At 32.5% G+C, this 27,303-nt stretch overlaps 3 protein-coding genes across 6 annotated transcripts; 1 reads left to right on the plus strand and 2 right to left on the minus strand.

The window, feature by feature from the left end:
- Nucleotides 1-3,062: 3,062 nt before the first annotated feature.
- On the plus strand, nucleotides 3,063-7,410 carry LOC105784718 (uncharacterized). 3 transcript variants are annotated; one of them, XR_001130653.2, is made up of 7 exons: nucleotides 3,063-3,218; nucleotides 3,707-5,398; nucleotides 5,576-5,726; nucleotides 5,818-5,962; nucleotides 6,059-6,304; nucleotides 6,563-6,970; nucleotides 7,051-7,410. XR_001130653.2 is itself a non-coding variant. In XM_012610646.2 (7 exons), the coding sequence occupies exons 3-7, from the start codon at nucleotides 3,730-3,732 to the stop codon at nucleotides 6,821-6,823; spliced, it is 2,472 nt and encodes an 823-aa protein (XP_012466100.1). In that variant the 5' UTR covers nucleotides 3,087-3,218; nucleotides 3,484-3,515; nucleotides 3,707-3,729; the 3' UTR covers nucleotides 6,824-7,410. The 3 variants fall into 3 exon arrangements, 2 of the variants coding, with proteins under 2 accessions (XP_012466099.1, XP_012466100.1); XM_012610646.2 differs by adding an exon at nucleotides 3,484-3,515 and having other exon boundaries at nucleotides 3,087-3,218; nucleotides 6,563-7,410; XM_012610645.2 differs by having other exon boundaries at nucleotides 6,563-7,410.
- Nucleotides 7,411-9,085: 1,675 nt separating this feature from the next.
- On the minus strand, nucleotides 9,086-17,126 carry LOC105784719 (mitochondrial arginine transporter BAC2). Of its 2 annotated transcripts, XM_012610647.2 has the most exons (8): nucleotides 16,997-17,126; nucleotides 15,563-15,659; nucleotides 15,181-15,303; nucleotides 14,985-15,060; nucleotides 13,745-13,840; nucleotides 12,121-12,637; nucleotides 10,132-10,267; nucleotides 9,086-9,585 (listed from the first exon to the last, which is right to left on the minus strand). In XM_012610647.2, exons 3-8 carry the CDS (start codon nucleotides 15,295-15,297, stop codon nucleotides 9,388-9,390), a joined length of 1,140 nt encoding a protein of 379 aa, XP_012466101.1. In that variant the 5' UTR covers nucleotides 15,298-15,303; nucleotides 15,563-15,659; nucleotides 16,997-17,126; the 3' UTR covers nucleotides 9,086-9,387. The 2 variants fall into 2 exon arrangements, with proteins under 2 accessions (XP_012466101.1, XP_012466102.1); XM_012610648.2 differs by lacking the exon at nucleotides 15,563-15,659 and having other exon boundaries at nucleotides 16,997-17,120.
- Nucleotides 17,127-18,765: 1,639 nt separating this feature from the next.
- Nucleotides 18,766-24,575, minus strand: LOC105784716 (putative disease resistance RPP13-like protein 1). Its single transcript, XM_012610643.2, has 3 exons — nucleotides 24,421-24,575; nucleotides 19,325-23,786; nucleotides 18,766-19,252 (listed from the first exon to the last, which is right to left on the minus strand). Exon 2 carries the CDS (start codon nucleotides 23,771-23,773, stop codon nucleotides 19,397-19,399), a length of 4,377 nt encoding a protein of 1,458 aa, XP_012466097.1. The 5' UTR covers nucleotides 23,774-23,786; nucleotides 24,421-24,575; the 3' UTR covers nucleotides 18,766-19,252; nucleotides 19,325-19,396.
- Between the last annotated feature and the right edge of the window lie 2,728 nt (nucleotides 24,576-27,303).

Below are 27,303 nucleotides of genomic sequence, written 5' to 3' on the forward strand. Positions count from 1 at the left end.
CCTAAATTTAAAATATCGAGTCTTGAATCCTAAACATTAAATTCAAACCCATAACCTTAAACTCAAACCTTAAACTCCAAGCTTGTAACTCGTAACCCCGGACCCTTGAACCTTAAACTTAAACCTTGAACCTTGAACATAAAACACGAACATTGAACCTTAAATCCCAAACTCAAACCCTAAACTTCAATGTTCAAGTTTCAAGGTTTAAAGTTCAAGGTTTGAGTTCAAGATTTAGGATTTTGGGTTCGAGGTTCAGGGTAAAATAATTATCAAAATTATGTGTTAATAACATGGAAAAAATTGCACAAAAATTACTATTTTTTTAAAAAAATTGATTGCACAAAAATAAAAATATTAACTTATGAAAAAAATAATTAAAATTTGCAAAAGAAGAAAAGATGTTTGTTTATAATTTTATAAAATTAATTATTTTAAGTAATTTAATTAAAATTAAATTAAGTTAGAGGAAATATTATATTAAGATGAGTGATAATAATATTTTATTATCTTTAAAATTTTATGACGTGTCACTATTTTATTAATGCCTAAAACTATACTTTTATATCATCTTAAGATAATTTATTCTCATAAACTATTGACAATACCTAAGCTTACTTAACCAGAAGAAGTGACCAAGTATAACTCTAAAATTTAAAAAATATCTTTAAAAGGATGGAAAGAATCTTAAAAGAAAGAAAAAGAGCTCCGCTTTCAAACTTTTATAATAAAAAAAAAACTCTAGAAAGATAATTTTTTTAAAAAAAAAGTAAATAAATATCGAAATTTCTTATACGAAAGCAGAATTTACAGAGAAAGAGGAAAGAAAAGCGAGAGAGAAAGAAGAGAAACTCATATTTGACTTCAGTAGTTACTTGGTTTTTCATAGCTTTTTCACCGATTGGTTTAAAAGGACCAATCGGAGAAGGTAGTTACAATAGACTACCAAACCATTACTAATGATATGCACAATATCACTTAAGCCTTTACACCCAATAAAACTCACGTCCCATTATATTCATCCCAAAATTCACCCTTTCTTTTACTAACCAAAACTCACTGTTTCACTGAGTTGTCCATTCTCGGCTCAAAAAATGGATATATAATTTTACTCAAGCCTAACCCGAATAAAAATACTAAAACTGGAATTCGGCCCAATTCACCTGCATTTAAAAATATAATACATCAAATGAATTAAAAACATTAAAATAAATATTTCCTAACAAATAGAAAAAAAAAGAATACTTAAATAAAACTAAAAAAATACAACTTAACAAATAAATACATCTAAAATAATAGTAAATTTAATAATAAAATAAGAGTTATATAATATATAAATAATAACAGTAAAATAGTAACAATATAATAGTGAAATTGTAACAAAACAATAAAAAAGGTAAAAAGTAGCAGCACTTTTTCTTTTTTCTACAAATTCGGGTAAGACTGGGCTCGGACTAAAAAATTTATTCAATGCCTGACCCATTAGAAAATAGACTTTATTTCTTTTATCTAAATCTATTTTTTAAATTTATATTTTTATTCAAATAGTAATAAACTTGGTCCTGCAGCAATTTCTTGATAATCCAAATGATTGGATTAAGCTAATTAATTAAACATGGTATCCACGCACGACAAAAGACATACATACACAAATCAAACCGATCATTCTTGTTGTGTCATGTCGTAGGCTTCAGCACAACACAACATAAATAGTGAAGTTCTCACTTCAATGTGGTCAACATTATGGTTGACTTTCAAAAATAAACATAAAACAAGAAAAAATTTGTTTTGTATTATCAATTTTTAATAGTTTTATGTTATATTAGTTGTTTTATTTTAAATTTCAGAATTTTAATTTAGATTTGATTTCTTTTCGAATGAAAATATTGATGTGACATAAAATTATTGAAAAAGTAATATAAATAACATGACGTCCACTGTTTCATATAATATTTTCCTTTATCGATGTGTATTATTTTGTGTTCTTAGTTGGAATTGTTGTTTATAATAAAATTCATAACTTTTCAAGTTTATTTCTGAATTTAAAAAAAATACTTTTATTGTTCATAAAACATTTAATTTAAACACCAATAAAATTAAATACAACTTTAAATTTCTTAATAAATAAACAAACACCAACGAAAAGTGTGAACATTCAAACAACAATTTCTTTTCAAATACTTTTCACCAAATATAATGAAAGATACAAAATTATTTTTAATTATCTTTTACTCCATAATATTTACTTTTAAGGCATTGAATGGGTTGAAATTACTATAACCTGTGCTGTTATTAGACTTGTTCATGGTTAGGTCACCCGATCTGTGGTCTGAAAATTTTCCCGAAAAGTATAAGAGTTTAGATAAAAATATAGGCTTAAAAATGAGTTTGGACAAAAATATAAAACTCGTTTTCTAAACAGGATGTGCCTCGGGTAAGTTTTTTTTGGCTCAAGTCTAGCTCAATTTTTACTGTTTTGCCACTATTTTTTATTGTTTTGCTATCATTTCGCTATTATATTGTTAATCTTTTATTGTTATTATTTAGATATTGTATAACTCTTATTTTATTATTTATTTTTTTATTATTTTAGAGGTATTTGTTTGCTAAGTTACATTTATCTCAGTGTTCTTTAAGTTTTTTTTATTTGGAAATATGTATTTTAATATTTTTAGTATATTTGATGTATTATATTTTTATATAAAAATTTTAACATAGGCAGGGCGGGCTGGATAGGTTTTAATATTTTTATTTGAGCCAAGTTTTGGTAAAATTTTAGACTCATTTTTCAGGTTGAGTAGAGCCTAAGACTAAAAAATGGATCTAAAATTTTTACTTGACCCGACCCATGACAACTCCAGTCATAATTCAATTGTAAAATTATTAAACCTTTATATTATTTTATAAAAGAATAAATATTATTTTTGAAAAATTTATATTTTTTTTTATAAATTTAAAAAACTTGGAACTAATAATAAAAATAATAATATTTGAAACACAAAATTTATAATTTCAACTAAAATTAAATTTATTACCTAATTTTTTCATGTTTATTAATGAATTAAGATTTTAAAACAGCCAAGGTGTTGTTATCCAGAAAATCATGAAGTTATTACTAGCAGCTGCAGAAATATAAACAGGGTTACCGCCTTGAATCAACGTTTTCTTTTTATCAAATATTTGAACCAAGGATTGGAATTTCCATTCTCAAGCTCATTGTAAGTAATCAAAAACTCCTTTTAACTTTGATTCTTTCTTTGGGTTTCTTTTAAAAGCTAATTCTCAGTCAATTGAACTTGGAAACTGGATTTCCAATTACTGCTTGAAAATTTGATCATATGTTGACTTCCCACGGTTCGGTTTTTGCAATTCGACTTGTCTTTGACTTGGGTTGGTTTATTATTTGGCTATTAATCATTATTAAGGGATATTGATTGAAGAACTGATAGTGAGAGTGTCCTTTTGAACCCTTGTTTATTGCAGCTTGGGAATGAATAGTTGATAAAAATGGAAAGGTAATTTTGAATTTCGAATTACTGCTTGAAAATTTGATCAAAATTTGACTTTCCCAGATTTTGATTTTGCAAATGGACATGTGGACTTGTGTTGGTTAATTATTTTTGGAATTTTAGATTAGTAATAATGATGTTGAGAATTGAGATTGTCCTTTTGACACCTAGTTGTATTGCTGTTTATGTTTCTGCAGTTTGGCAATGAATATTTGATAAAATGGCAAGACAAACTAATACCCTTTTTCTTGAACAATGGTTGAGGACTAATATTGGTGGTATTAGCTACTCTGTTTCTGGACATTCTTCGCTGTCGACTTCTTCTTCGTCTGCTCGTGCCATAATTCAAGCTTGGTCTGAGATTCGGGATTCGCTTCAGAACCAAACATTTAATCCCCTCATCCTCCAATCATTGAAAACCCTCCTTAACTCACAAGCTTCTCTCCATGTTGCTGATCCTCAAGCCAAACTTCTTTTATCTGTACTCTCATCCCGAAGTTACGATCTTCCTTCCGAATCATATCCTATCTTGCTCAGGCTTCTTTATATTTGGGTGAGGAAGTCTTTCAGGCCATCCACTGTGCTTATTGATTCAGCTGTTGATGTCCTTTCTCATGTATTTGCTACTGAATTTGGTTTGAAGAAAAGTCCTTCCTTTCTTGCTGAAGGTATTCTTATTTTAGGGGCCATTTCATTTGTGCCTTCTGTGTCTGAAAGCTCGAAAATAGCATGCTCGGAGTTGCTTTGTAGGCTGTTGGAAGAAGATTATGAATTGGTTAGACTAGGAGAAGAAATTATCCCGGATGTGCTGGCTGGGATTGGATATGCATTGTCTTCTTCTGTGGATGTTCATTTTGTTAGAGTTTGGGATTCTTTGTTGGGAATGTGGGGAAAGGAAGATGGGCCTCGTAGTACAGTTCCTACTGCTCTAATGATCTTGCATTTGGTTGAATGGGTTGTTTCTGGTTGCATAAAATCACGTTCTCTTAAGAAAATTGAAGCTTTCTCACAGCAGATATTAGGGACTTCGAAGGCGAGCTATGTTCCATTTGCTCTTGTTATGGTTGCAGCAGGAGTTTTGAGAGCTAGTAGACAAGCAGCCAATGGCCAAGGGTTAGAGTTTGTTTCCAGACTACGGATTTCTGCAGAGAATCAAATAGCCTTTGTAGCACAACAGTTGGTTTCTGAAACTAAAGGCTTTATAAACTCAGATAATGATCCTGCGAACAGTCTTCTTCGACAATGTTTATCATTAGCCTTGGCTAGAAGTGGTGCAGTCTCTTTCACTGCCCCTGTGCTTCTGTGCCTTGCATCAGCATTGTTAAGGGAAATCTTTCCCTTAAGCCACTTATATATGCAGATTCTTCAGTTTATCCATAGTAGTGGGTCTGAATTTGATACCAACGAGATTAAAAGACATCTGGACAGTACACTTTTTAAGGAAGCAGGTGTCATAACTGGTGTCTTCTGCAACCAGTATGTCTCAGCAGATGAGGAGAGCAAAAGTTTAGTGGAGAGTCTTATATGGGACTACTGTCGGGATGTCTACTCTGGTCACCGACAGGTTGCTTTGTTGCTTCGCGAAAGAAACAATGAGCTACTAGTTGATTTGGAGAAAATTGCGGAATCTGCTTTTCTTATGGTTGTGGTTTTTGCTTTGGCTGTAACAAAGCAGAGACTAAATTCAAACTTCTCTCAAGAAATACAGAGGGAGAAATCAGTCCAGATATTAGTTTCCTTCTCTTGCTTAGAGTATTTCCGACGTATGCGTTTGCCAGAATATATGGATACAATACGAAGAGTTGTTGCATGTGTTCAGGAAAACGAGTCTGCATGCATCTCTTTCGTGGAATCCATGCCCACCTACGTTGACTTGACCACTTGGCAAGGTGATATTTTCTTCCCCCTCCTTTTGGCCATGGGAAGCTGATGTTTACATATTGTTTTCATTGAGTGCTAGGTTTAGATGCTCAAGTAATTTTGCAGCAGTTTAAAGATCTGGATGTCTTTCATGTTGTTGTTCCATAAATTGTTAGTTTTACATGGACTTGAATTTTGTCTTGTAGACTTTTCATCCAAGCAGAAAATGGGGTATGAATGGTCCAAAGATGAGGTACAAACTGCTCGTGTTTTATTTTATGTCCGGGTTATTCCAACTTGCATTGAACGATTGCCGGCTCACGTGTTTAGGAGGGTGGTCACTCCAGCTATGTTCCTGTATCCTAAAATACATGGTTACTTTACTTGAAAAATTTACAATTCATATTAAACTCTATAAACTTTGGTTGCTGATAACAATGGTTATTAGATACATGGGACATCCAAACGGAAAAGTAGCTCGAGCCTCACATTCAATGTTTGTAGCATTCATGTCTTCAGGAAAAGACTTCAAGGATGAACGAGTGTCACTGAAGGAGCAACTTGTTTTTTATTACATGCAAAGATCTTTAGAGGTACCTAAAACTTATCGAAGCAGACAGTAGTAATACCCAAAACATGTTATCAAACTTGTGGGACTAAATTAATATTCTTCATTGTTATGAATATAGGGATACCCCGACATTACTCCTTTTGAGGGCATGGCTTCAGGAGTTGCGGCCTTAGTTCGACATCTTCCTGCTGGTAGCCCAGCAACATTTTATTGCATTCACAGTCTTGTTAATAAAGCTAATAACCTCCTCAGTGATGCGAATGCTTTAAAGGCCGATGACTGGAAAAACTGGCAAGGAGGGCCAGAGCCTTGTAAAAAAATCCTCGAGCTGCTTTCACATCTTATTTCTCTCGTCGATATACAGGTAAATACTATTTCATCTATATGGAGCATAAGAAGCAACTTTCACATTCACAGTTACAATCTATGTTGTCTGACTTATTTTTTTGAAGTTTTTTGTCCAACAGTCAATATCTGATAAATTCTCAGATATAGGTACAGAGAAAAAAACTTGAAAAAATAAAGCATATCCGTATTTGACATACACTCATATATCAGACAATCACACTGGAGTCTGAGCAACAAAGTACTAGATGGTATTAACATTTACTCATTTGTGTAGGTATTACCGACTCTAATGAAGTCGCTAGCACAGTTAATTATCCAACTGCCAAAAACAGGCCAGACCATGGTTCTTAATGAGTTATACGCCCAGGTCGCTGAATCAGATGATGTCACTCGGAAACCAACTTTAGTTTCATGGTTGCAGTCATTATCTTACCTTAGCTCTCAAGCTAAAATGGAGGTTTTTACCTCAAAAGAGAGGGAAGGCAAAGAAAACTCTGCTTCCTCGGGGACTGTAGAGCCCCAAGCACGTTTGTGAGACATTCTGATGCTGTTCTTCCAACTAATGACACGGCTAATTCTTTGATAGACGGCCAGAACATGTGCAGGGTTGCCGAAACCGATAAGCTCACATGCAAACCAACTCTGGTTTCATGGAGTCATCGTCTTACTTTTGTAATGAAAGGTAGAAGTGGAGATCTGAACTGCAAATGGAGAAGAAATTAAAACAATGCTATATTGATCAATTCTTTAATTTTCTGGTAGGTGCCATTGTCCCACGGATATCTGAAAATAGATACGAAGATATGATCCTTCAAGGACTTCTCAAATATTTGAATAGGTACGAAGATATGATATCAGAGACATCCATATCTTACACTAATAGTCTAGTCCTAGTAACTTAGAATAAATGTTTTTTGTTCCTTGTTTGCATCATGATGTTAGCCAAGACTGGTATGGACTGACTATGGAGTACATGGCTTTGAAATGGAATACATATACTGATATTAGCACTTTCGTTCCAGAGTGCGCATTTTGTAATTAAGAATCTGAGCTTGAAGGGTCAAGGATTTTTGTTTTTATTGTTTAATGAAATCATAAAATTTTGGAAATAATTAAAATCAACCTGTGTCTTTGGTCTCTTAGACAATAAAAATTGATGTATTTTTTGTAGTTTCAATATTGAGAGTTTTGACATTTACTTAGACTAATTCAAAATGGATATATTTATAATTTTGTTCTTTTCGTTTATTGATAACAACTCTATTTAGTAATTAGATGATTTCATATTCGTTGTGAATGTACGAACTTCTTTTATTTTTATAACATAACTACAAAAGCATAACTTTCAAACCTTGATATTTTATAAATTTAGTTTGATGGAATTCTTAGAAGAGTACAATCATCACATATTTGGTGAACATTCTTGTCATTAACAGTGTTACTAAAGGTTCAATCAAATTCTTGGGAATGGTTGAAGGTAAAGTTTTAGAAGAGTCAATTCTCCTTAAGAAAAGGAACATAGTTTTCGTATTTTTACAAGTGATTCTACTGTCAAAATTTTAAATTATTAAAATTGTCTATAGTAATACTTTATCCTTAACACCTTTAACTCATAATTGCTCAGTTCAGTAGACCCTGATTTAGAAGAAGACAAATCTTTAACATCATCAATTAAAACGGTGGATAATTGCTTGTAAAAGTCTTTAAAAGAAAAGGATAAATAATGAAAATTCCTAATATATTTACAAAAGTCTTAAAAAAAAATGAAGATTCTCAGAAAATATATTCCAAAACAAAATGAATAGTGGGACTTTTGCAAAGTTTCTTAAATGATTGTATGCAAGAGCATCTAAAATTGCAATAATGTAGGTAATATTACCCTCAAGTCGACATGTGTGATTTGTATTTTGTGCGAAATAATAATAGGATATCCTTTACGTTAGTGGGGGAGGAGGGGATAAGATGGGAGCTATCGGAAGGGGAATGAATAAAGTTGAATATTGATGCAATTATGAGAGTTGGCTCGTTTGTTACCGTGGTGGGGGGAGTGGTTAGGGACAATAGGGGATGTTGGTTTTGGGGTTCTCCCGTAAGTTAGGAAAGTGTTAACAGTTGAGTTGGGGGGGGGGATTTTGAGGGAATTAAATTATCATGGGACAAGTAAGTTAAAAAGATTATCTTAGAGATGGACTGTATAGAGGTAACTAACTTGTTAAATAGTCAGACTTGAGATCAAAACATGTCAAGGAGAAAGTGAGGGATTTATTGGAGCGGCTTGAGAAATTTCTTTTGATACATATATCAAGATAGAAGAACAAAGTTGCGAATGATATGACCAAACTTGTTATGAGAATAAATATGAAATAAAGTCTTTAACGAACCTTGCTGAACAATGCATGGCATTGTCATGACTGAGGCTCCCAATCCAATGACAAAATAAAGACGAACAAGTTACTATTTTACTTTGAATTTTTCCTTTTGAAGAAAAAAAAAAAGGGATATCCTTTGTATCTATATGGTTTTATACCACATTTATTACTTAAGCTTAGGTCAGTACGATAATCCGTTTTACTATTAAAAAAACACTATATTTACATCTTAAATAATTTAAGATTATACAGCAGAATTATTACAAGAAATAGGAAAATTTGATGTTGCTTTATTAAATAAAAATAAGCATACTTTGGACAAGTTAACATTAATGAATTTCTTTTGATCCAATGACGTTAGTAAAAGACTAATTGATATAACTCATGAGAAAGATAAATTGCAATGTTAAAGCTGGCATTTCCAAATATAAAGAAAATCAAAACTTTCTTTTTCAAAATGTGGTCAGTTGAGAGTTTTAAGAGCATGTTATCTTGACTCACAGTATGTGAGGAATGCTGATATGTATCGAACTTGGATATGCTTGAGGATCATAACCCCATATGTCCGAATACATGTTGAACATGTGTACCTAAGGGAATATGAAGAGAGTCCAGGTGATGGAGGTTTAAGAAACTATCTGCAAACCACCATTTCCTACTTGACTTTGACCCTTCCCACTTGTCCTTTTCTTCCCTTTCAAATTCTTTACTGATGCAGAGCAGTCGAGAATCAATTACTGGAAACAAGATGAGTAATGGAGAAGTAATAACTTCCCACAATTGCAAATGATGCAATTCCACTACGAGCCATCCGTAACCAAATGCCACGAAATAAGATATTTCTATCTGCAGGGTGGATGCCGGTGAGTTTCTCGAATCTTTTCCCTGGTGTTTTCCACTTGAGAAGCTTTCTCTCCATTGAAACGAACTGCATGGAAAAAGTGGATATATGAAGGCAATCTGACATATGAGCTAGTCAAATCAAAATACCATGAATATAGCATTGATTGTAACTATGGTATTCTGACTCTTCATTTTTCTTGAAACTCTCGTGTTTGAGATATGGTTATAGGGATATGACCTCCAATAATCTCCCAACTACATGGAAAAACTCAAAAAATCTGACCAATCTATCTTGGACACATACCCGCTCATATCCGAGTCTGGGTAAACATAGTATTTTAACATAGTGTCTCACTTCATACTTGCTTTTTTTCTTAAAATTTTTTTTCTTGAGTTACATGAAGACTAAACAATCACAATATAATGAGTTCTGAGTAGAATATAGGGTACATACAAGGGAATTAAAAGAAGAAATAAACCGTAAAGGGTAAATTGACAAAGATGAAAATAGGAACACCTTGCACGCTAACTGATTATATGGAAAGCTGACAGCAAAGGTTAAATTGGATGAACAAAGCCAACATGCTAAAGCAGTCATCAGACGTGAAATGATGCCAAGTAAAAGAAATACCTTGGGCAACACTATGCATTGTGATCGACTTTTGGCAGTGTCAAAACCATGAGATGCTGCAGCAGCAACTGACCCTGAAAATCCTGCTGCAAGACTAACAGCTAAAGGGGAGAGTGGACAGATTTCTTCATCATACCTGAGGGAGAACAACAAAAGGATTTTGAACTTCAGCCACATAAATCACCATCAAAATCCTACTTAAAAGTTCAGGCAATGCTGAAACTAATAGCTGATGATTAGACATAAATCCATATAATGATATTCCATCTAAATTCTTGATATCATGTTCATTTTATAAAACCACAGCATAGTGGAACGGTCAAACAACCAGCAAACCTTGTGAGACTACAAACATGAAAAACCATGTCACAAGAACCTCTGATTACAGAAATTCCATATGATTGATATTTCATATCTTGATTTCATGTTAGTCTTTTATACAACCACAACAAAGCACAATGGACCAACAACCGGTATACAACCACAACCAAGCACAAAGGACCAACAACCAGCAAATGTTGTGAGACTACAAACAAGGAAAAGCATGTCATAAGAACTTATGATTATATACATTATCATACAAACCTAAGATAATCTTCAAACTTAACCATAAATTACATGGAAATTATAGGACTAGCTCTCACTAAAAGGTTACAAAAAGCTAAGCACCCAGATGAGCTTTAACTTTAAGTTTAAATGATCTTTATTTTAAAGGAACAAAAATATTATATTTCTGGTTCGCAATAAAATCTGATTCAGATTCTGTCTAATTTAAAAATCATGATCTTAGACCCAAGAAGTATGCTTTTATCACATGGTCACCTTTCTATCACAAAGGCCAACAAAAATTCTCCAAAAAGAAAAGCATAGGTAAAAGGGGATATCCAATATATTGGCAAATAAAATGCGACAAGCAGTATAAGAAAAAGAATCGAAGTCTTGACTTTATTTAAGCATATGCAGATAGAGACAAAGTTATAGATACATTAACAATAGCATGGATTCAAGGGAACACTCCAATTGTTAGAACTTGGTCCTTCCAAAGAGAGAGTTAACAGGTTTAAACCTTAGGGAGAAGGGGTGAGATTGAAGGGATCAGAAAGGACTACCTTCATGGGATAGCATCAAGAACCAATGGTATACTATAAATGCAAAAAGGCATATAAACTAAACCACAACTGGAACAAGTAAAGGCAAGGAAACCTAAGACATTTTCCGAAGTTTTTTCCTTCTTTAAGTCTGTTGACAAAACAGACACACATGATAGAGAAACAAAGGTTTGTTCTTCATAAACCTATGAAGATAACGAATACTAAGAGAAGTTTGATAAATACACGCAAAATCCCTGAACCTCAATCATGAGTTTGACAAGCTTGATGAACTTTAGTATCTAAAGTTGCCTAGAAGGAACATCAATAACAAGACTCATAGACAATGCTTAATAACTTCCCTCAAAGAACACCCCTGAGCATCAAAAAACATTTTCTTTTTGTTTTCAATTTTCTTTAATAATTTCTTTACCTTACAAGCACTGGATTTTTGCATTATCACATTAACACAGTAAAAGTACATTAAATCAAGGTTCGAAGTTCCCCATGAGACAACAGTAAACTTAAACCAAGAATTAGCTATATTCCATTCAGGATCCTTCTCTCTATTCTCCTTGACATTAAGTGTAAAACATAGTCGAAACCAATGTTGCTTTGACTCTTCATTTTGAGTGGAGTACCTACGTCCAACACATTTGGACATGGGTATGAGGATATAACCCTCCAAATACATGGAAAAACATTAAAAAAAAAATTTAACATATTCCTACTGGACACATCAATATCTGGAACTCACACCCGATTCTAAGTAACATAGGTTAGAACGATGTTGCAGGTTTATAATAAACTAAATAAGAAGTTGCATGCATTTAATCAACCAAAGATACCCAACAGGGAAACTCTATGCACCAAATAGCAAGGAAAAAGCTCAAAAAAGCACCTGGGTGGGGGATCCATCCCAGCTGCCTTCCAATTAAGCATAACTTGGTGCAAAAGTTCCCAAGTAGAGAAAAAAATGCCACCAAATACAGAGTCTCGAGCTACTCCTGAACGAAGGCCTCTCCATAATGCACCCCATCCTTCCAACGAAATAATTTCAGATGGTCTCCGAACATCATAAACTGGTGGTGGCCTTCCAGACCCAGTCATCATCCAAGGGTACTCTTGTATGGCACTGACCATATTAGAGTGCTTGCTGTTTAAGATGGACAACATACCTACAGCATTGTTCAATGCCTTCATATCCGGAGTATATCCACGTAATAATTTGGAGACTGCTGGCATAACAGCTTTATTTTCTGATGCCGATGATGCTGTTGTAATACGAGAAGCAGAAGTAACCTGTGCACGGAGTTTTATAAGTTCAAACGGCGTGCCTGTTAGTGACTCGACAGCACCAGCTGCCATTCCTGCCATAAGGGCCTCAGAAACATACACAAAATTGTCTTCTCGACCATCTGCAGAACAGCCATATAAACATAATGCAGTGAAATTTGTGGATGTAATGGGAAAAGAAAAAGCTCATTAAAATTATTTTCTTATATTATGCCATTTACATGAAAATCTTCAAATAGTGAGGAGGAAGTTACTGGGGAAGAAGCAATCACTGATAGCAAACACATCATTGCAGCTACTACAGTCATCAGAAAATGAATCACCTGACTATAACCATTAGGTTTCTTATATACTACGTCTGAAAAACCTTCTCCTTATTGGACTTCAACAAAAAACTAAAACAAAACTTCGACTCACATTAAAATTTCAATTTTTTTAATAAAATTGATGTATCAAGGATTTTAACGTCAAAAGGTTAAAAAAGATTCACGAATGTGAAACTTACAAAAAAGAATGTCTTAGGTTTTCATAAAAAAAGAAAGAGGGCATGGTTTTGAGAGCTCTAAAAAAGGGAAAGATGGATTAAAAAAAACGGGACTGAGGGAGTAAAATCCACAAATACTTTAAGATTATTATTTAGAAATGGTATAAGAATCAAGATTTTTAGCCCCATTACAATACAGATACTGAATTGAATCCCATTCTCAAGTACAATGAAGAGATGATGATATTAAAAAATTAATTTTCAAACATCTGTGACCATTTTACGACACATGTTTACACATAACTAGCAAATTGGACACCAGAAAGGGAATAAGGAAATAAGAATATCTGTGCTAGATATACAGCTAGGTCGTAGGAGTGATAACAGTACAATTCAGTTGGTTTTGGAAAAAGTCAAAAGCAAAACACTACTCGAAAAAATTGAGATAAGAGTCCTACGTTTCTGAATATGGCACTGTATTATCATGAACCAAATTAAGATGGAATAACTTTCTGATTTACTTGCAATTTGATACAATAACAGGTTGACATTCTACAACAATCAACACCATAATAGCTCCCAAGATGTCTCTTCTGTAACAGGCATAAATATAAGAATATGGCTTTCATGGTTTTTTAACACCCAAATAGTGGGAGAAAACAAAGCAACAAACATGTTATATCAAGAATACAACATTCAGGGTAAAATGACTTCTAAAACAGAATTAAGTGAATGACAAGAATACCTTTATAGAAGGCTGTTAAAACTTCATATATTCCAAAGCGAGCTGCCATACCAAAAGTTCTCCCCCAGGCACACCACTCAAAGCCACTGTACAAACCTATATATTTCAAAATAAAGCAAAACTCAAAGTCTTCCTAAAAGTTTGGATACTTGTAGCCCCCAATAAAAATCAATGCTAAAATGAGAAAGCAAGGAAGGACCAAAAGAAAGTGTTGAGGAGAGAGGAACTGCAAATTTTAGTTTCTATAGTTGAATATTCAAAATTCTGAGTGGTATCAATCAAAAACAGGAAGATTGTCCATCTTCCAAATTTTGACTGTCCCAAGACTCCATCCACTCCGTTTTCAATACTTCAAACTCTTTTTTTTCTATTTGATATTATTTTCTGGAAAAGAAAACAAAAAGAATGGAAAAAAAAATTGCAAGAGAGCTTCAATCAAACAATCCGTCTTTTTTGTGCCTATTGCATTTTAAAAAAAGGGCTGGTACCAAAGCAAACCATAGCTCTAACAGGTTTTGTTCCTTTCCAAAGGCATTATAGCAAACAACTGCTAATCATTCAACTCTAATCTTTTAACTAAACAAGTTAGATTCTTTGTGCTCCATGCTTTCCCAAATTACAGCTAAACCTTTCAACCATGTCAACTTTGTCTTCATTGTACATACCATTAGTTTAAATATCAAGGCATTGGCTGCAACAAAATCCATTTTGCTGCTACCGTACATTATCCTCCACAGTTTTGCTTCCATAAAAAAGAACAGAGCATTAACTTTGCGCATAAGCTTTTCTCTCCATCTATCTTCCACCATTTTCTCTCGTGGCACTAAAAGCCTTGGTCAAACATGACATATTGCCAAATATATAAATTACAGGCAACTGATTTATGATGTTATTTCAAATCAGCAAAGAACATTTCTTCATTTTCAATTCTTAGTGTACTTGAAAGCAACTAGGATAAGAAGGATAAAGTATTCAACAAAACTTTAACATTTGTTAACCACCCCTTAATGTAAAAACTAAACACAGAAAAAGTAAATCACATCAAGTTCTGAAAATGACAATTCACATTTCCATTCCACGAAATATACAATCATTGTATTTACTGTAAGTTAAAAATTCTAACAGCCACGCAACATTCATAAGTTTTGCCTAAATAACATTTTTACTTAAAGGTGGAAGACCAGTATTTTTTAGAACAATAAGTAAATAAAAGAGAAGAAAGAGAAGGTTAAGGACTTACCTGAATACCCTGAAAAAGCTCGAACTCGTTTTATAACCTGAGAGGCATTTAATTGTTTAGCAGAACCTGAACCAACCTGCTCACCTCAAATTTTAAGCATATTGGAAATAAATAGAGTATTATCTTTTCTTGAACTAGAAAAAGGGTCATTAAAATGAAAAGGAAAGAAAAAAAAAAGGGGGAAGAAAAGGGGAACCTGAATTAGTGATTTGATAGTATCAAGAGGATAAGTAAGAGCAGTGCCAAAAACCACAGAACCTGAAGCAGCAATTGCATGAGTTGCAAACAAATGGTTCTGCAACAATTCATCCATTTCAACCTGGAAATTACAATGATTTAATATTTTTTATTCATAATTCAAAACAAAAGAATATAATTCACAGCAAATGCACATTATCTGTTTGATAAAATGATTGAAGGAATGATGAACCATGGCAAATAAAATACTACTTCAGAGCAAAAGAAGTTAATTCATAGCAACTCAAGCATGCATGTTAACTGTTTGATAAAATGATTGACAAAATGATGAACTAACCAAAAATAAAATTCTAATTCACCACCCAGTGAAAGGAACATACTTGAGCCTGTGGAGCTTAATTCACACTTTCTTAATTATATTTAAGTTGGTCAATGGTGTTCTCAACAAATAACAGCAAAATTGTAATACTTCTATACCTGCAAGTTTGAAGAAATAATGAAAGCAAAAGCATGAGAGAGAGCAAAGGTTAAAAAAAGAAAACAGGCAAGCTAGAAATAAAACTAACGAAATCATAACCTTATTAACAACAAGGTCAATATACCAAATGGTACTGGACTTTGGCTTCTATATTCAATTTGCTACCCAAAATTTGTTTTGCAAATAGATAACTAATTTTAGATCCCCTTAAAAAAATTGGCTTTTTTTCATTGGCATAATAATAAATTTAGCCCTCCAATATTTACATTTTCTATCAATTTGGTCATAATTCTAAACAATTCAAGTTATTCAACAAATGTATCCCTAAACGTTTACAAGATTTGACAATTTAGTCCTAATTCAAAAATTCAAAAATTTAAAAATAGAAAATTACTAAAAATGTTTTTATTCAATAAAAAAAATCGTAGGTAGCAACTAGTAGGCTTAATTTAAAAAAAAAAAAAAAAAAAGGAAGAAATTCTCCATATAGCTGATGCTCCTTTCTCCCTTTGGGAGATGATACTTTCTGTAGGCTTAATTTAAGAAACTATCGGTGTTGTCTAGAAGTCTCAACATATCTGCCAAGAAGCACCTAGACAATGAAATTCACTAATATAGTTGGTGCTCCTTTCTCCCTTTGGGAGATGATACTTTTCTGTAATTTTTCACACAAATTGAAGAATGCTTGCACAATACGTTTAACTTTTTTAATCTTTAAATTGATAGATGGTATTGGTAGTGATAGCGTTACAAAGGGAAGTTTCTTGAATTAAAATAGCTCTACAACTTCAATGAATCTGCTTAAGGAAAGAGGTAAACTAAAAGTAAGGATACTTCTCTTTAGACTCTCGTAAAAGGCACAATACTACCATAAAATCATCTCCATAGAAATTTGTCCATACATATTACCTACACACTCTTATAACTACCGAAAAGAGCTGAATTATAACCTTCTGGAGAATCAATCTTATATTAATTACCAGCTGCAACTCAAAGAATTGACTGATATTTGACCATATTAACACAAAGGATTTTGACATAGCAAATGCAAGTACTAGAAAATCTCGAAGCAAATATAAGTAGAAAGAGACATGGCTATCTATTTCGCAGCGACTTCAAAGAAGAACAAAAAAATAAGTAAAAAGAGGAATGACAAATTCTACTATGCAAGCTAACAAATTTAAATGGTCTAAATGATGATCCAAAAACAAATTTATGGTAATTATCCAATGAATTGAATAAAGAGAAAATAGAATTTGTTGAAGGCAATCACAACCCAAAATTTCTACCCTAAGAATCAAATAAAAAAGAACAAGTGCTAGAAACAGGAACTTACTTGAAGGAGATATTTGAAAGAGAAAGAAACGACAAGGGAGGCCTTGGAGGCGGAATTTGAACCCAAAAATTCGGAGGCCAAGCCAACTCTGGACTACGGAGTACGGAGCGAGTAAGGGAACTGATTTTTTGTAATATTTTAATATTTTAATATTAAACCGTTATTTAATATTTTAATATTTTTATTTTATCTATTTTTTTTATTTTTTAAGAATTAAATTAAATTGATAAATTTTGTTAACGGTGAGGACTAAATTTATTAAAATTTTAGAATTAAGATCAATTTGATATAATATATAAATATTAAAGGGCTAATATGTCAATAATTAAAAATCCCGTAAAACTTTCATTATTAAAGGACCAAAATATCAAATTCCAAAACTATCAGTGACCAACTCGAAAAGTTTTTAATTAGTGACCAAAATATCATAGTTAGCAGTGAAGTTTTAGTCTTAGAAAAAAGTTTAATATATTTTCGCCTCTAAACTTATCCGCTTGTATTTATTTGGTACCAGGGGTGAATTTAGGGGTTGGTAGAGCCCAACCCTCTTAAAATTTTTTATTTTGGTCTTTTAAAATTTTTAAAAATTTAAATTAATAAAGGTAAAATTACACTTTAATCTCCTTAAAAATGATAAAATTTTGATTTAATCTGTAAAAATTACAATTTAATTTCGAGCCCCGTAAAAAATTTTTTTAACTTCGCCCCTATTGGTACTTAATTCTTTTTGTTGTATCTAAATAGTACCTAAACTTCAATTCGGTAATATATTTTGGAACCTTTGCAGTAAAATTCGATGATATGGCACTAGTAACCAACAAAAAGATGGCAAGTGACAAGTCATAATAAAAAATATTTTTTAAAAAATATATAAAATTATAAAAATTATTTTACAGCGATTCGTAATAAGTGTAATTATATTAATAAATTTAATGATTAAATTGTTAAAATATCAATTATAAATAAACACTGATGTAAGTAATCTCCCCTATTTTTATAAAAATTAATTCTACAATATTTTAAATATATAAAATAAATACTACCATATCAACACTTTATAAAACCTTAAGGAATTAAAATTCATTACATAATAAAAAAATAGTAAAAAGTAAATATTATAAATTTACTAAAGCATTATTGGTTATTTATATACATTTATATCTAAAATTAATATATATACATTTATTTATTATTTGTTTATTACTTTTAATATTATTGGTTAGTATATTTAATTATATGTTCAAGAATATGTACATTTCATTTAACTTAAATAAATAAATATAATTTTAAATAAACAAACACGAAAACAATTTTAAAGTTTTTCTTTTAAAACATGAATTGAATATAAAGTTAAAAAAAAAGAATATAAATAAAGATTCATTTGTTCAAGTTTGTTTTATTTCCGGCCCCTAAGATAGTGTTGGGTGGTCAAGTTTGAATTTTGATGATGAAATGGTTTGACAACGGCTCTATTTTAATTTATTTCCAGCCCTTAAAAGAACACATTTGATCAGTAGATAGAGTCAACGGTGGGCGAATGGCATTGGAGTTAATTCAGGAGCGAAGTCAAAAAATTTGTTGGGTTCGGAATTAAGTTATATGTTTTATGGGAGAGTTAAAATGTAATTTCACTTTTTTTTTGAAAGATAATTTTACTATTTTAATAGTTTATATATTTATAATTTTTTAAAAAATTTAATCAAAATTTTATCATTTTCGAGGTCAAAGTGCTATTTTACTTTGTACTAATTTAAAATTAAATCAAATACTATTCTCTAAATATCCTTCAAATATATGAAAATATTGTACATGAGTTCAAGTAAGATAAATTTATACATATTTGATTTACATGAATGTAAGTTGTAATATTTAAACATCCATGAACAAAGAGGTCTTCTCTTTGTTTGCAAATAAAACCTTGATGATCAAGTAAGGCTAGAAAGTTTAGTAAGAAAATATTTCTATGGATCTTATAGAAAGATAATTCAAACTTTCAGTGTGGCAGATCATCGAGCTGGTAAGCTATTGTCTCTTTGACTAGCTACCGACACAAGCCGTCCTTCGGTCGGATTCCTCCCCTTGTTCCTCAATGTACAGGGTTTTAGCAGTCATTTCCAGCTGTTGTTCCATTTCCAATGGTAGGTTCCCACACATTATTCAACCGTCTACTATCGGAAACTTCACTTCCTGACTGAGTTGCATGTATTAAGCATGCTGCCAGTGTAATGTTCTCCAACAGCAACCAGAGAGTACAACCTGAAAAGGAACTGAAGCTAAAATAGACCGAATCCGGAAAAAAAAAATTCAGAATCTGAAAACAGTGTATACCTGAAATGATCCAAACCCGAATCTGTACAATAAACACTCATGCCACGTCCAAATATAGGACCCTATTGATCTTTAACCTATCCAAAGGCACGGAATGTGCGCTATCAAACGCCGAGAGTCTTTGTTCTCCAAGCACCAATGTTGTAAAACTGGACACTCATCAATCCTGAGTGATCCAAGTGAAGGAGGCAGGCCTTCTTTCGGCAATGTCTGAAGTTGATAGCAACGAGAAATGTCCAAGACTTGAAGAGATGACAGGTTTTTCAAGAGCTTTTGAGGTAAAGATTTTAGATCAGCTACATTTCTAATGTAAAGTTCAATCAATGAAGAAGGAAGAACATTCTCTGGAGGACATATCCAATGGATCCATAAATGGTGAAGATTGATAAGCCTGTCTAAGCCCCATTCGGACATCGGTTGTTTCAGGTTCTCACAATCAATGAAAAGAAGTGATAGATTCAGAGGCAAACCACCATCAGGAATGACCAAGATATTTGGACAACTCTTTACTTTCAGCTCTTTAAGTGACTTGAGCTTGTACATTGCTTGAGGAAGGGACTTAAGATTCTTACATCTGTTTATCCTTAGAAACTTGAGATTAGGCAGTAACAGTTGAGATTCTGGAAAGGATTCTAAACCGTGGCAACCGCTTATTACCAATGTACTCAAGCGAGTTAAGCTGTTGAAGCAGTCAAGAGGCAAGGCCTTTAGATTGGTACAATGTGAAATTTCAATGGTTTCAAGCGCCTTGCTATTTTGCAACATCCTGTCTGGAAATAAGTCTAATCTTCTACAATTGAACACAACGAGATTCTTAAGGGTTTTCGGAAGTTGTCCATTTGGGAAGAACATCAAAGATGGAAGTCCTTGCATTCTAAGACCCTCCAAATGCAATGTATTGTCGTTGTCGCACATCAATCCCTCTGGTAAAGCTTGAAGGAGCTCACAATCTTCGATAAGCAACGTCTTGAGCGATGGAGGAAATCTGCCTCTTGGGAAGGATTCGAGAGAAGGGCAGTTTCCAACGGTTACCTCTTCAAGATGCAGGATGCCATCATCATCATCATCACCATTAGACATTATTCCTTGGGGTAGAGCTTGAAGGAGCTCGCAATCTTTGATGACTAACTTCTTGAGAGTAGGTGGTAATTTTCCACTTGGAAAATATTTGAGAGAAGGGCAATGTATTATCTCCAACTTTTCGAGATGCATGATGTTGCCATTGTTTCCACCATCTATCTTCATAATCCCATCCAATGATTTGAGCTCTTTGCACCCTATTATTCTCAATATTCTTAGACATGAGATGTTAAATAACTCATTAGGTAGCCTTCTAAGGTTGTTGCAACCAAGTAACTCCAAAGCTTCAAGATTGTGTGATGGAACAAGTTGATGAGCTTCCCTTGCCAAGGGATCAAACATGGGACACTTTTTTATCACAATACGGTTAAGGCAAACAAGGTTGTCTGTATTGCTTCTATCCTCCCACAAAGATGTCAGTTCAGTGCATTCTTCGATCCTCACATCTTCAAGTGCTATCATGTCTTGTTTGAACGTGTTTGGCAAACAAGCAAGATGAGAAATGTTGGTAATTTTCAATGTCCTAAGACACTTGAGATGAACCATGCTTCGGAAAATCATCTCGTTACACTCCTCCAAATTCAGGTTTCTAAGAGATGGAAGACTTACAAATGAATATGTTAACTGTGGGCATTTGCAGATCTCAAGTTTTATGAGTGATGGAAGATTGGTTGGCAATTTGGATACCAACTTAGGACAATTGTAAATTTGGAGTTCATGAAGTCGTTCGAATTGCCGAACCCTTTTAAGTTCAATGCCAACAAGTGAAGAAGACCAGTCTTCCCAAACTAACATATCTTCAAATCTTAGAATCTTTAGTGATGGAAAAGCCTCAATCGAAGAAGAACCACAGCCATAAAACTCAAAGCCCACTGTTTTTACTGCAACCATGCCTTTTACGATCAATGTTTTCAATGACAAGAGTTGTCCAAGCGACGGTAGGGAAGTGATTCTTGGACAATGATAAAGCTCCAAGTGTGTTACTTTAGAAAACAACGGATCACCTACCCATGAAGGGAATTCTTTAGCTCCATAGAACTTAATCGTTAACTTTTGCAGGTTTTGATGAGGTTTTAACCAGCTAAGAACTTCCATCTCACGTGTCTCGTTTCTCGAGTGATGAAAATCACAACTCCATTCTAGCTTCAATTCCTGGAGGCCCTTCTTTTCATTTAGATTAGCATGCCTTGCATCTTGTATATCCAACACATTATGCAACTGCAAAATAGATAACTGGTCTCTAAGATGTGATAGGCCATTCAATTCTCCTAGTCTCAATCCATCAACTTCCCCCACAACAAATTTAGGCAATGTCAACAGATTTCTCAGTTTACCTATCCCTGATGGCATCTCGTTTAAAGCCTTCGTGTGTGTGATATCGAGATGCCGAAGATCCATTAGATTCCCAATAGTTGCAGGCAACCAGCAGAGCTTATAGCACCTGTTTAAGATCAATGTTTGCAGGTAGAAAAGGGTTGTTATAGACTCCGGTAAACATTTTATCACGCAACGAGATAAATTGAGATATCTCAAATGCTTCAATTCCCCTATTGATTCTGGTAACTTCTTGATGTTATAGTCACAAAGGGATAATGACCTCAAATATCTCAATTTTGGCAGAAAATCATGGAGCACACTTTTAGATAAAAAGCTGCGAAAGGAATGCGAGAATGGAGAAAACGATAGGAATGTTCTCAAGCTCATCATGTGGCGAGACATTTTGAATCTTTGAGAAGTGTCGAAGTTCTGCTTAGTAAAAGACAAGTAACGGAACTTTTCAAAGCTTGCATTTGATATATTGACATGCTTGAACTTATCTGTAAAACTGTAGCAAGTTTCTCCTGCAACAAATTGAGCTAAGTCGTTGATAAGATCATGCATCACAAACCGCGATTCCTTGTTACTGGCCCTTTCGAAAAACGATCTTGATAACAAATCGAGGATATATTTGTGGCCTAAGTCTTCCATTTGCTCCATTCCTTTTGGCTGCTGCAGAAGAAGCCCCTCTGCCATCCACAGGAAAACTAATTCATCCTTGTCGAATTCATAGCCTTTGGGAAATATCGCACAATAAGCAAAGCATTGTTTCAAACGAGACGGGAGATGATGATAGCTCAATCTTAGAGCTGGAAGAATGTCATTCCCTTCATTTGGTAAATTCCATAGCTTGCTAGTCAATATGTCATTCCATTCATCGCAAGTTTGCTTACCATGCAGAAGTCCTCCAAGGGTTTTCACGGCCAAAGGTAATCCTTTACACCTTCTTACAATTGCTCGTCCGATTTCTTCAACACTCGGATGTGCACTGAAATCTCTCTTTCCTAATGCATGTTGAGCAAACAATGACAAGCAGTCATCATATGGTAATGCGTGCAGATGATAAGCCGCAACATTTCCCACCATCGATGCGACCTTGCAATGGCGAGTAGTGACTATTATTTTGCTTCCAGGTGCCCCTGCTTTGAAGGGTCTTCTTAGGAGATCCCATTGATGGTAACTTTCACTCCAAACATCATCCAAAACAAATAAAAACTTCTTCCCTGATAACTCCTCTGTCAACCTTACTTGAAGTGAATCTAGATCACTCGAACATTCATACGAATTCGACAAAACTTTCTCCAGTATTATTCTTGTCACCATCATAAGATCAAGCTGTTCCGAAACACAAACCCAAGCTTTGATTGCAAAACGATCGGCAACCCTTTCGTCATTATAAACAAGTTGAGCCAATGTGGTCTTGCCCATTCCTCCCATACCAACTATAGGCATTACAGATACTCCATTTTCATCACCCTTCAGCAGCCATTGAAGAATATCTTCTTTTTCAGTTTCCCTACCACACACATGATCTCCAATCAAAGAAGTAGTTAGTCTTTTCTCTTGTAACCTGCCGGATTTGGACATGTCTCCTCCAGCTATCTTTGTCAAATTCAAGCTGAGACCATTGATCTCCGATGAAATGCACTGTAATCTATCAGTAACATCCTTTATCTTGCTACTTATTCCATAATCCAGCATGGAATGGCTTCGTCTTGTACCAGCAAACCATGCACGGAACATGTTCGATGAATTGTTTGTTCGAGCTTCGTCAAACAGTAATGGGAATTCATCCAAAATATCTTCCATATCAAAAGCCAAAACTCTAACCTCAGAAACCCAGATTTTCACCAAGGGACTGGTTATTTGCTTCGTTTCTGCTTCCTCGAGTACTGCTTGGATTTTCAACAACAAATTCCTCCATTTCTTAAGCTCCAAGCCAACTTGATTCTGTTTTGCAAAGCTTAATAATTGTGTAGAATCCAACTTTGCGAACAACCATTCAAATGTAGCTGTTAAAAGTGCACCTCCAACGACAGACAAAGCATCCATTTGATTAACTTATCTGCAACAACAATCAATGAATATTCAGAGATGATTCAGTATATATGTATCTGTATATGTATGTTTTCTTTTTCTTATAACTTAAATTTTCGATATAATAATGTTCAGATTAAAATCACTGCTAAATATGTGCTTTGATGCCAAAATAACGTAACAAGGAGATAATGAAGTGTAATGAGGATGCTAAATGATGATCAAAATTTATAGCATATTTAAAAATAAAAATTTAACAAAGTGAACTGCAAAGTAGTGAAATTAAAATAAAAATACAGAGATTAAATTCTAAATGTACGAAAAAGTATAGGGACATAGAATGCATTTTAACCTAACAATTTTCCTTTTACTTTAAATATGACCTCTTTCTATTTATCCTTCTCACCAAACAAAAAATAAAAATAAAAATCCATCCTTCATATATTTCTTTCTTTCCAGTTTCCACAACTGTTCTTACTTTGATTTTCTTTCTTACCAAACAGAATGTAAAAGAATCAAACATTCAACCAGAAAAACAAAACGCATAAGAATAATCTTAGATAAACAAAATGTTAGATAAGCCATTTATGATTCACAAACCTACATTAAATATAGTATAAAATAAATAAATGTAATTAAATCAAGAGAATATAAAATCATACCTTGAAAAAGATTGAAGAAATGTAGAATTTGATGAGCAGAATACAAAACAAAAAAATGAGAGTCGTTTGAAAAGAGAGAGCAAAACTAGTTAAAGCTCGATATTTTCCCTTGACATTTCCACTAACCCAGCTAAGAAGTCATTGTGGACGGTAACTGGTCAATCACTCCATAATTTTCTTCAAACTTCCCTTAAATATTTTTTTTTAATTCCAAAAATTGAGTCTCTATTCTTTTGACTTCGCAGTCCAAGTTCAATTAATCCATTAAATTGAATTATGAGACATTTTTTACTGTTTAGAAATATACTTGTTTATGGGTCGGGTTATTTGTGCAGATTTGAAGGTTTGTCCGAAATTTGTGATGGTTTGGATAAAAATATTAAGCTAAAAAAATAAGTTTAGACAAAAAAAATTAAACCCTTTCAAAATATGAGTTGGGCTTGGATTTGAACATTCAAGGCTCCAGACCCAACCTGTTTTTAAATTTATAATACTTTATATTATATAATTTAGAACCCATTAAAAAAATAAATATATACTAAATTATAATACTACTCAAATGTAAATATTAAAATAATGTTAAGATAATTATATAAAAATATTCAATAAATAAAAAATTTATTAAATATTAAAAAATGTATAATATAAATAATTTTTTAAAAATTTTAAAAATAATATGGGTGGGCCTAAATAGGTTTGGGTTAGTTTTTTTTGTAAATATGAACGGATTTGGATAAAATTTTAAGCTCATATTTTGGGTTGAATCGGGCCTGAGCAAGTATAAAATATGTTAATATTATGCTTAGGCTTGGCCTCAACTCGATCCGACCCGACTCATGAGTACCTCTATTTAGAAGCTATGTAAGCAAAATATATACATCAACTCCTTCTCTCTCTCTCTCTCTCTCTCTCTCTAAAATCCTTATAAGGGGTGAAGTCAAAAATCTTTTTTTGGGTCAAAATTAAATTGTATATTTTTATGATAGTAAAAATATAATTTTATCATTTTAATAGTCTAAATCTTTATAATTTTTAGTAGATTAAATCTAATTTTTATCATTTTTGGATAATCAAAATATAATTTTACCATTACTAATTTAAAATTTTATAAAATATAAAATATTTAAATGAAAAATTTTTCATTTTAGAGCATCGAGTCCCTATCAACCCTAAATCCGCCCTACCTTATAGTATCAAATTGAACATTTTTAATTTTGATCTTCCACATGTAATATTAGCGACGTAAGTAAATTTTAATTTTAAAATGTCACTTAATCTGGACAATTTTACGGTGTTATCAATTAGTTTTCATTAGAATGGAGAAATTAAAAATAAAGCAATTAAATTCCAAATGTTGGAAAGCATAATTACCCCTTTTTCTCTTAATTAATGTCGGAGGTTTGGTACCAAAACGGGTAAATTATATTATTAGTAACTAAATTATGGGTAAATTTTTGTTTTAGTCACCTAACTAAAAAACTATTCAAGATTTTTCATTTAAGCCACTAAATTGTTAAAATCGATGTTATATGGATTTTTCTATTTGTACTGTATGCACCAATCAAAAACTATTTTCCCCTTCTCTTCTACGTTATAAATCTGTTAACTAAAATTTAAATTATTTTTTCTCTTATCTCCAACACTGACCGTCAAATCAATTTAGAACTAAGATCAAATTATAATTTTTCTTGTTAAATTATCAAAATGAAAATTTAACCATATTTACGTAACTAATTTACCGTAAATTTTAATATAAAACACATAAATTCAAATTTGATTGTTTCCAATAAAAAACCCTCATAATATTTAATCAATAATTTTAAATTTTAATTAATTACTTAAAAACAATAATTTTACTCATATAAATCTTGAAGAAAATAGTAACGTCTTTTATGGTGTAGACCTAATTACCTAAACTCTAATAAAAGTCTTCATCGAAGGCCAGCTGTTGTCTAGCAAATTTCCTCCCACCGACGTTGCACTGTCCTCCATAAGGGTTGGGTTAATTTTCAAATTCGATAGGTCCGATTCGATTCAGATCGGTTTGAATAAAATTATTTTTATTCTAATAATGAAATTAATATTTATATTTAAAAATACAAAATATGTTAAATTCTACCATTAGTCTCTATACTTTACAGAAGTTATGAATTTAGTCTTTGTATTTTTAGTATTTTTTGAATTTTAAAATTTCAGTCCTCACTCTATTATCACTGCTAAATTTATTAAGTTCTGCTATTTCTAAAATCTGATGCGATAAACATATTACTATATATGTAATGCCACGTCAGCTTTTAATTTTCACATATTACTCACTAAAAATATAACTTTTAATTTTTCACATATTAAATGAGCTATTCTGAATAACTTTTTAATTAGAATTGAGTCTTAGTATTGATGGCAAAAATTGAGGTTTTGGATCTTAAAGGCTTGAGTTTGAGTCTTATCATCCGTATTTGCGATGTATGGGTCTCTCTCTCTCCACCATGTATATATACTTTGTGTGGATTTTATTTAATTCTTTATTCACTGTATATTGTATTGATTGATTCTACGTATTGTTGTAGTTACACTTATACTTGTAATTGTACTATCTTGTATTAGTGAAACTTTCATGAATCGGGATTCATGTTGACCCAAAAATCTCTTAGCATTTCATTTATTTCTATATTATATATATTAAGTCTTTTATCGAGTTAGTATCTATGATCGACACTTTAACTCTCTATTATTATGAAATTCTGTATGCTTGCATTTTTGTAATCAAGATTATTTTATTTATTCCTTTATGTTTTGGGAATGTTACATTAATTCTTCTTGTCTCATTTTTAATTATATATATTTTTATAATTTTATCTTAAAATATTAGATGATTTACTTAAA

This window comes from Gossypium raimondii, chromosome 6 (genome assembly GCF_025698545.1).
Source record: "Gossypium raimondii isolate GPD5lz chromosome 6, ASM2569854v1, whole genome shotgun sequence".
NCBI lineage: Eukaryota > Viridiplantae > Streptophyta > Magnoliopsida > Malvales > Malvaceae > Gossypium > Gossypium raimondii.

Bases quoted from the DNA above. Each gene is read 5' to 3' on its own strand.
- LOC105784718 (XM_012610645.2), top strand. From the start codon at position 3,730: ATGGCAAGACAAACTAATACCCTTTTTCTTGAACAATGGTTGAGGACT. The intron at 5,399-5,575 runs GTGATATTTTCT...TTTGTCTTGTAG, and splicing joins TGACTTGACCACTTGGCAAG to ACTTTTCATCCAAGCAGAAA. The intron at 5,727-5,817 runs GTATCCTAAAAT...AATGGTTATTAG, and splicing joins GTCACTCCAGCTATGTTCCT to ATACATGGGACATCCAAACG.
- LOC105784719 (XM_012610647.2), bottom strand. From the start codon at position 15,297: ATGGATGAATTGTTGCAGAACCATTTGTTTGCAACTCATGCAATTGCT. The intron at 12,638-13,744 runs GTATTCTTGTCA...GCTGTTCTGCAG, and splicing joins TTTAACAGCCTTCTATAAAG to ATGGTCGAGAAGACAATTTT. The intron at 10,268-12,120 runs GTGCTTTTTTGA...GTTCTCCCTCAG, and splicing joins GGGATGGATCCCCCACCCAG to GTATGATGAAGAAATCTGTC.
- LOC105784716 (XM_012610643.2), bottom strand. From the start codon at position 23,773: ATGGATGCTTTGTCTGTCGTTGGAGGTGCACTTTTAACAGCTACATTT.